The sequence below is a fragment of the Rhincodon typus genome, chromosome 9 (genome assembly GCF_021869965.1).
Source record: "Rhincodon typus isolate 14 chromosome 9, sRhiTyp1.1, whole genome shotgun sequence".
NCBI lineage: Eukaryota > Metazoa > Chordata > Chondrichthyes > Orectolobiformes > Rhincodontidae > Rhincodon > Rhincodon typus.
Window position 1 is genome coordinate 89817184 of NC_063340.1, and position 10000 is coordinate 89827183.

At 43.8% G+C, this 10000-nt stretch overlaps 1 protein-coding gene across 1 annotated transcript in view; it reads left to right on the top strand.

Annotated features, from left to right (window-relative positions):
• Window positions 1–5465, top strand: part of LOC109916960 (L-gulonolactone oxidase) — a 6146-nt gene extending 681 nt beyond the window's left edge. Inside the window, exons 2-5 of the mRNA XM_048601394.1 lie at window positions 587–776; window positions 3172–3336; window positions 4908–4998; window positions 5285–5465. Coding sequence (XP_048457351.1) covers window positions 587–776; window positions 3172–3336; window positions 4908–4998; window positions 5285–5413 — 575 coding nt within the window. The 3' untranslated portion in view covers window positions 5414–5465. The remainder of the gene's footprint in view (window positions 1–586; window positions 777–3171; window positions 3337–4907; window positions 4999–5284) is intronic.
• The last annotated feature ends 4535 nt before the right edge of the window (window positions 5466–10000 follow it).

Sequence of the window (10000 nt, forward strand, 5' to 3'; positions counted from 1 at the left end):
GTTTTCTTTAATCCTGAGTTTTGTGTCCTCCATTGCTCAGATAAAGCTGAGGGTCACTCTCTGCAAAGCCCCTGACATCAAGGATGTCTACTTTTGCAGAAAATCACCAGTGCATCCGGAGAACCATGGCCCTCTCTACTGAAATCTCTCCACATGTGTTGCATTTTATGGTACGTGTGCATCATTGACTAGGCCAGCCTTTATTGTCCATTTAAGAGTCAACCACGTTACTTGGAGTCACATGTAGACCAGGGTAGGACTGCATTTTCCTTCCCTAAAGGGCAGTAGTAAACCAGATTTTTTTTTACAGCAGTGGTTATCTTTGGAATTCAAGTCTGGTGGGAATGGAAACTGTCTCCAGAACATTAGCCAGGGACTCTTGACGATGAGTTCAGTGATATTACCACAATGCCAACTGTCCAACCTCCACTCTCACACCTCCCTATCTTTGCAATCTTCTTCAGTCTCTCAATTCTGCATTCCTTGAATTCTGGCCCCTTGAGCATTCCTTACTCATCTTTGGGCCTCAGGGATTGTAGATTTGAGCTTGAATGATGCCAAACTAATTGTCAGTGTAATTCCTGAGTGAATGTCCTAACCGCTAACCCTTTGACATTCCTGTGCAGCACCTTCTTCCCTCGCCTGGTGCCCTGGGTTAATCGATTCTATTATTGGCTGGTTTACTCAGCAAAGGTCAAGCAGGTCAAACGCAGTGACAAGGCTTTCAACTTTGACTGTCTCTTCAAGCAACATGTGTCAGATTGGTCTATACCCATGTAAGTAGCACCTCCTTACACTCCACTGTCAGATCTGAGCATTATCGTCCAACCAGGGCTCAAAATATTCTTTATTTGAGGGCAACTTGTTGAAATTTCTCAAGGGTTTCTTATTGATGGCTACTTTTTCATCCTCACTAACACCTTCATTAGGTGGGATGCATTCACGTGGTAACACCACCGTCTGTATTTGTGTTGACGTGTTATATGGTACTTAGGCTAACAGAAACAGAATTAGAAGTCTTCAATAATTATCAACCTTACATTAAACTTAAAAGCACTACAGACAGAGAAGCTTACATTTCCTGTGCACTGCAATATTTAAACTAGTTCAAGACAAACCTTAAGTTAGAAACTGGTTTTGTTTTTCAATAATTGACAAATTTGAGTCTCTCAGAGAGTGAGCCAAAGTGGAAGAGACCGAGACCTTGCAGGTAGTACACTTAAGACTGTTAAACTTTTACCTTTACTCCTCTATTTTTCAACGTAACACTAGGAAGGAAAGCAGTGTTAACTTTTAACTTTATTTCTTTATTTTTCTAGTTATACTAACAACAATGGTAATGCTTTACTTTTAACTTTGTTTCTCTATGTGACTACTTGCACCTAGCTACCTTTGTACCTAGGACAGCACTGTGTGGCGACATTATATACTTTTCACTGTACCCCTGTACTTGAGTATGTGACAATAAAGATTAAATCAAATCAAATCTATCAAATACTTCTTAAGAAGTACATTAATAGCAAGGAATTAATTAGCCATAATATCAAGTATTCTGGCTCCAGGTTAGTTTAGCATTCCTCGGTTTATGGGCTCCCCATCTTCCTTATCCTTCCCTTCCCATTTCCACCTACCCAATACTCAGTCAGCGAACTGGCTACTTCCTTCCCCTGAATCGCAGCCTCATTCCCCCACCCCTCCATTTACCCCTACAGACTCACTCCATTACCCATCCCAGTAGAACCTCTCCCTCCACCGCTGCTGACTTACTCCATTCAAACCCTTGCCTCAACATCAACCTGCCCACCCCAGACTCACTCCCCCAGCATATGTGTCATCTACACCTCCCAATATTCTTAGTAACAATGTCTAATCCGGTAATGTGGATTGTACCTAATTGCTGACATGCAATGTGTTAAGACTCACTGATGGTTGTTCTGTACCACTTCCCAAATGGGCCCTTAGACCTAGTCAAGGAAAGGAGGCTGATGGCAACATCATTTTATTTTTATTCATTCACGGGCTGAGGGCGTCACTGACTAGGCCAGAATTTACTGTCAGCAGGCAGTTAAGATCAACCACATTGCTGTGGTTGGTCAGGTAAGGATAGCAGTTTCCTTCCCTAAAGGTCATTAGTGAGCCAGTGGGTTCATCTGACAATTGATTTATAGTCAGCATAATTCCAGATTTTTACTGAATTCAAATTCCACCATCTGCCACTGCAAGATTCAAACCGGCGTCTACAGAACATTACCTGGGTCTCTGAATTAACAGTCCAGTGATAATACCACTAGGCCATCACCTTCATCTCTACTCACAGATAATTCGTGTCTGGCTGCATGGCACATTCTCCCTGCTTCTCTCAGCCTCTTGTCTTTCTAAATTCTCCCCCCCTTCTCAAGAAAATCTCCTCTCGATCATTCTCTCAGGCTCTTTAATTTCTCAGACTGACTCCAGAGTTCATAATCTCCGCCTCTGCCATTTGTCCATCTCTTTTCATAGAATCCCAACAGTGTGGAAACAGGCCCTTCAGCCCAACAAGTACACACTGACACACAGACCATCCCACCCAGACCCATTCCCCTATAACACACCTAATCTACACATTCCTGAACACTATGGGCAATTTAGCACAGCCAATCCACCTAACCTGCACATCTTTGGACTGTGGGAGGAAACCCACACAGATACAGGGAGAATGTGCAAACTCCACACAGACAGTCGTCCGAAAGTGGAATCAAACCTGGGTCCCTGACACTGTGAGGCAGCAGCGCTAAGCACTGAGCCACCATGCCGCCCCAACCACTGAGCCACCTTTCTGTCTGACCATTTCTGTCATACGTTTCTCTCTGTCTGTCTTATGCTGCTATTCAGTGAGGCAGGTAAAATGCAGCAAAGATACAGACGAACCATAAGCTAATTGGATAGTAGAGCAGCCTTGGGGCTGAATGGCCTCTTATTGTACCTGTGTGAATTCAGGGAGGAGTTGGTTACGAATTGAGATTCTGCATGAATTTCACCTTCATGCCGCCTCAGCTTTGATAACCAGTTTATCTAGACTCTACACACACATGAAGCTACAGCTTCATGTGCAGCGATATGTGGGAAAATGGCAAAACTGGGTCAGAAAACTTGCTTGTTTCATGACTGATTGGCTTTTGTTACTCTGAACAGCATGCAGACGAGGCCAGCTCTGGAGCAACTGAAGAATTGGTTGGACAGCAATCCAAACGTGCAAGCACATTTTCCTGTCGAGGTTCGGTTTGTTCGAGCAGATGATATCCTGCTCAGTCCCTGTTATAAGCAAGACAGCTGCTTCATAAACATTATCATGTACAGGTAACAGTGAGCGAAGGCGTGGGGCACTGACAGCAGGGAAGCTGCGAGAAGGGCCAAAGTGACACAGTCCTGTTGTCTAAAAGGGAGACTGTCCCTTAGTTTCACTGCTGTTCCCAAACTAAGGCACACCCTAAAAGCAGACTATGGTATATACTGAAATGCAGAAATTAATACAGAACATGCTAGAGAAACTCAACAGGTCAGGTAGCATCTGTTGAAATAGGAAGAAAAGATTAATATTTCAGGTTAGATACACTAATTCTATTCCTCTGCTCCAATGACTCACTCTCAACTGATACTGCTTGGCTTGCTTGTGTCTCAGTGTTAGCCCCAGGAATGTGAAGGGTCTAGGCCCGAAACGTCAGCCTCTCTGCTCCTATGACGCTGCTTGGCCTGCTGTGTTCATCCAGCTCTACACCTTGTTGTCTCTGTGTACAGCATAAGTTTTTTTTCAAATTTGTACATGGGAATGTGGGGATCACATCAACATTTACCACTCATTCCTAATTATTCAGAGGGCACTTAAGAAACAATCACTAGCTCCACTGTGGACCTAATGACAGACCAGGCAAGGACAGCAGATTTCTTTCCCTACAGACCATTAGTGAACCAAATGGGTTTTCACAACAATTGACATTGGTACACGGTCACCATTAAACTAAATCATTTCAATTAAACAGTATTCAATTCCGGTCTCCCTGCCCTAGGAAGGATGTTGTGAAACTTGAAAGAGTTCAGAAAAGATTTACAAGGATCTTACCAGGGTTGGAGGGTTTGAGCTATAGGAAGAAGCTGAATAGTCTGGGGGCTATTTTCCCTGGAGCATCAGGGGCTGAGGGGGACCTTATAGAGGTTTATAAAATATGAGGGGCATGGATTGGGTGAATAGCCAAGTTCGTTTCCCTGAGGTGAGGGAGTTCAAAACTAGAGGGCATAGGTTTAAGGTGAGGTGGAAAAGATTTAAAATGGGCCTAAGGGGCAACTTATTCATGCAGACAGTGATACATGTGCGGAATGAGCTGCCAGAGGTGGTGGAGGAGGCCGGTACAATTACAACATTTAAAAGGCTCCTGGATAGGTATATGAAAAGGGAGAGTTTAGAGGCAAATGGGACTGGATTAACTTAGGATATCTGGTCAGCATGGACAAGTTGGAGCAAAGGGTCTGTTTTCATACTGTACATTTCTATGGCTCTAAATCCAGATTTTAATTTTTTATTGAATTCATATATCTCCTTCAATCATGAAAGAATTTGAATGCATGGCCACCAGAACATTAGCTCAGGATTTTAAATTACTGATCCAATGACATTACCACTGTGCCACTGACTCCCCATAATGGTGTCTTACTGACAGTGGGTAATAGAGAATAGCTGACCTCTGCCAAGTACTCTGTACTTCCATGGGAGCCTCAGATATTAACACTCTGCTCTAGAAAGGAAAAAGAATATGTCAAGAAAGAGGTTGTTGATGCTGATTGAAGTGTCCAGTGTCTCTCACCATCCTTGTGCCCTGCGGTATATCCCCGCTTCCTTTTATCAGGCTGCGATTAACCAGAACTTTTACTCACAGACCCTATGGGAAGGAGGTGCCCCGGGAGCAGTATTGGGCAATGTATGAGGAGATCATGAAGAGGAATGGCGGAAGACCACACTGGGCAAAGGTGAGTAACAATGATTGTCTGTCTCAATGGAGATGAGTATGGGACCAAGTGCTGACATTAGACTTCCTCTCTCTCAACCTCTGTCTTCCACTCATCCAATAACGAAGCATCATCAGCCTCCTGGGGAAACTGTCTCACAGTATCTATTTTGTCAAATCCTAGGAAAATTGTTTACTTTCCAACAAGATCACTTCTCACTTTTCTAAGCTTCTGGAGAGTTGAGATGCATTCCACTCGACACTTCCTGCCAGGCCGGGTTCCTAACTCTTCTTTCTCAATGATTCAGGCACACAGCTGTCTACGCCAAGACTTTGAGAAGATGTACCCAGCATTCCACAAGTTCTGCTCGATCCGTGAGGAGCTGGATCCTTCCGGGATGTTCCTCAACAATTATCTGGAAAAGACCTTCTTCTAAGAGTGTAGATGTTTCACTCCTTTCTTCAACAGTAAACAAAGTTGTTGCTGAACTTGGTGGTAGTGGTGCTAAGTGTCTTGACCGTCTCTTGCCTCACTTCTACTCTCTCACTCACACACACACTATTACAGCCTGTTACAAAGGATCTAGGAGAAGCAGTTGAATGACATTCCCAAATCATTTTCCATTTATCTCTCACTGAATAATTGGCACTAAGAGAAAATGGATGACTGTGCCGAGTCTATTTGTCACTATTCAAAACCATTTATATAAACTAGCTCACAGTTAATTCAACAATCTGGTATTTTTCTTTCAATAAGTCTGCCTCTGAATAGCGACAATTAATTAATCAAACACAGGATATACCTCAGTCACTGGCTGGGCTGGTGCTGTTGCACTGCCATTCTCCATTCACCGATAGAGTCAGTGCTTGCTGCATTGTAAGCTTATTCCCTTCAAATGGGGAGAAAGCAGAGAGGCTTTTTATTCATTCACAGGAGGGGGGCATCACTTCCTAGGCCAGCATTTATTGTCGTTCCCTAAATACCCAGAAGGCAGTTCAGAGTCAACCACATTGCTGAGAGTCTGGAGTCACATGTAAGCCAGACCAGGAAAGGATGGCAGTTTCCTTCCCTAAAGGACATAAGTGAACCAGATGGGTTTTTCCAACAGTTGACAATGGATTCACAGTTACCATTAGATTCTTAATTCCAGATATTTTATTGAATTCAAATTCCACCATCTGCTGTGGCAGGATTTGAACGCAGGTCCCCAGGACATTATCCGGGTCTCTGGATTAACAGTCCAGCGATAATACCACTAGGCCATGGGCCTCCCCATTGTGGCTAGGGAAGCTGTTTCATGAACAGCACAGGGGCAATGAGCCGAACAGCCTCCTCCTGCGCTGTAACAATTTTGATTTGCGCTAATTTTCCTTCATGAGGGAGGCAATGGCCTAGTGGTATTATCACTAGACAGTTAATCTAGAGACCCACGTAATGTTCTGGGGACTGCATTCAAATCCTCCTCTCAGAAGATGGAATTTGAATTCAATAAAAATATGGAATTAAGGAACTAATGATGACCACGGGGTTTAGGGAAGGAAAGTTTTGGCCTACATATGACTCCAGACCCAGAACAATATAGTTGATTCTTAACTGCCCTGGGCAATTAGGGATGGGTAATAAGTGCTGGCCTAGCCAGTGACACTCATCCTGCGAATGAATAAAACCAAAATATTTGAATAGACCATGATGTTAATGAATCAAGTTTAAATTAAAATTCCACTTTTGCTTTCATCTGTCTTAGTGGAAATCTCACTTCCTACTATCTCTCACTGGTTCGCATGCTGCTTCTGTGCTGAAGATGGCATTTCAGTTTTGAAGAATCTGAAAAACCATTTTCCTTTTGAACAGTACACAGGATTTCATTGAGGTGCTTGAATGCTCATTTGCTTCTTTTGGATATATTTTAAACTTATCAAGAAAAGTTTTAAAACAAGAAAGAAAAGTATAACTTGCCATTTGTGTCACATGTTACTTTCTTCTGGAATCCTCACAGTTTAAAGATTCCAGGTAAGCCATTGAGGACAGAGATGAGGAGCAATTTCTTCACCCAGAGAGTGGGGAGCCTGTGCAATTCTCTGCCATAGAAAGCAGTTGGGACCAAAATATTGAATGTTTTCAAAAAGGAGATAGATATAGTTCTTAGGGCTAAGGGGACCAAAGAGTTTGGGGAGAAAGCAAGTACATGGTGCTGAGTTGGATATCAAATAGAGAAGCAGGCTCAAGAGCTGAATGGTCTACTCCTATTTTCTATGTTTCCTTCTGGCTGTACCTACTTCCTTGACCTCATGTTGGATGCTCTGAGTCACTGCTGAGAAGACCATGAGTTCTGGAGGTCTCCAAGCCCTTTTCTAAAGCTTTCAATTCCAGTCCCTGATGGGATGTGAAGTGACTTGGCTTCTTCCCCCTTCCCTGAACCTGCTTCAATGATCATAGGTTTGCATCATTTGCATGGAGTTGGAGCAGTTATGTGGTCAGGTACAGACCAGGTTCCAGAGGCAGGGGCTTTGTTGTGGTCCGTGGAGGATCCTCGGATTGATTGGTTGTCTGTACACAGCCGTCAGGTGTCAGCACATTACGTGGGAGGTCTGACTCTAGACTGGTCCTTCATTGATGGTCAGCAAGTGCCAGTTCAGCACAGGGCATGCATAGGTTTTGTTTTTCTAGTGCATAGCCATACACACAAGCAGCTTACAGCAGAGGTTGTTCATTACCACTGTGATTACCCAGACTCCAACTACCAAAGGTTTAGCTGGCTCAGACGCATCTGTACTTTGGCTACAGGATCGGGGCAGAGATCTTTCGCTGTGCCTCAGTTCCTCACTGTGCCTCAGTTCCTCACTGCTCAAACTCTCCTCCCTGAGTTGAGGACAGTGCCAGAAAAATCATTTGTTGTACCAACAGGCAAGAAGCTCAGCTACATCCAAGAGAGGACATTTATCCCTCACTGGCATCTCTCATTTGTTTCATTTCTACATGCGCAAACTTGTACTGTGTAAATGGCCCTTTTCTCATATTGCGACAGATCAAAATTATTGAATTGCCTCTCTCGCACTTTGCAACATTTGAGTTTGAAAAGAATTTCTTTCTCGTATAGGGACAGCAAGGAAGACATGGCATTGAATTCACTAAAAAGGATCACGCTCAAACAGTAGCATAAGGCATGGAGTTTGGTCTCAGAACACATACATCACCAGCTTTCTGGTGTTGCCTATGTACAGCCCCAGCTGCAATGTTTCATACAATGGAGTCCAGAATCCTTTCCTGGTTTGGCCTGCTTGAGGCTCTGGGCCCACAGCAATTTGCTTGACTCTCAATTGCCCCTCTAATGGGTCGGAACAAGCCACTCAGATCAAGGGCAATTAGGGAGGGCCAATGAAAACTGGCCTGGTCAGTAACAAACACATCCCATGAAAGAATAAAGAAAAAGATAATTCCTTCAGCTATGCTCTGGTTTCTTGTATCCCTGATCACCATCCACAGCAACAATCAGGGCCCTTTACATAGACTGCTTATCAACACGGGATTGACACACTTATCTCAGGAATACAGAAGAGAAACTAAGCCACGTTTACACATATGGTGTAACAAAACTGCTGTTGGGTCTCTGCTCCAGTCAGTTCCCCATGTTCACTTGGGTGATAAGTTCTACAGACTGTTAGCTGCTCCCAGCACTGCAGCAACAGCTACAACTGGTCTCAGAACAAACTTCTGAAATAAAGGAAGATGTCACAATGGGATTTACTATAGATTGCTGCACCATGGACACAGTGGAGTGAAAGATCTCCCTCTGTCCTATATACTCCCATTGTCACCAGAATAGGGACAAGAGAAACAAAAATAAACCAGGGTTCCCTGAACAATAACTTCCACTGAAAGAGACAGTGAGCATTGGTCTGTGCACGAGTGAGAGAGTGGGCACAAGAGTGAGGGGAAAGAAGACTTGGTCTTGTGTTGGAAGCGTGTGTGTTTGAAGAGATCATGCAGAACCCATACTCCCTTTCACAGACATTCCTGCCCTAGCACAAAAACCTAGCAACATTCTGTAACTGATGGGACAACAAGGAACAGACAAACGGTGACACCATGTCCCAGTGAGAAAACATGCTGAGGAAATAAACTCAGATTCAGGACTAAAGATTACTCAATACTCCACAAAAGTAAGTTTAAAACCCAGAATTAACTTCAGTGAAATTATACAACCTCAGGGGCTTCAGTGGTTTAACACAGCACACCACCACCTTCTCCATAGAGCCATGTAGGCTGAGCTGGCCCAATCAGGAACACTCATATCCATGAGCAAATAAAAAACTTTTACAATGACTGAAATATGGTGGTAGATGTCAATGTCAATAACTGGAAACACAGGCTATCAGTTCATATAAATATACAAATCTTTTATTCAAAAGAACCAGAACAATCACAGTGAGAGAGTCAGATTGTACAGTATCCAGTTTGGAGGCAAAAGTAACAGTCAGGAATGTCCAAGCTCCAAACTCCATTTTGCCCATGAACACCAAATCTAATCTGTACTGTTTAATCTATTGTTCTTGCACGGAGCTGAGATCAACGGTGAGAAGCTGGAACTCTAACAGGGAGTGTGCCCTGCTTCTCCTGTCTTAATGCTATCTACAGATTCACCACTGAGTCAGAGGCACACAAACAGACTATAACCAGACTGACCTTGAGCACCATCAGTGGGACTCGCTGACCTGGGAACACTGACAGTAGACATTCAGATTTTTCACCACAATGAGCAACAAACAGACCCAAATCACTTATGGTCAGTTCCATGAACCCAGAACTAGCTGCCCTTGTGACTGGACTGTAGTCAGTGCCCTCACAATTGGCCTGCGGTTACTGCCCTCTTGATCAGTGCCCTCAAGCCATCAATGCTGTTGAGGTCAGCCTGCGGTTTGAGTCTGCACTAATTGTTGCTGGTCTGCCCTGAGCAGGTGCAGTTGTTTCTCAGAATGGTAAAAGTATTGACCTTGGCGATAAGACATCTCCTCTGTGTTGATCC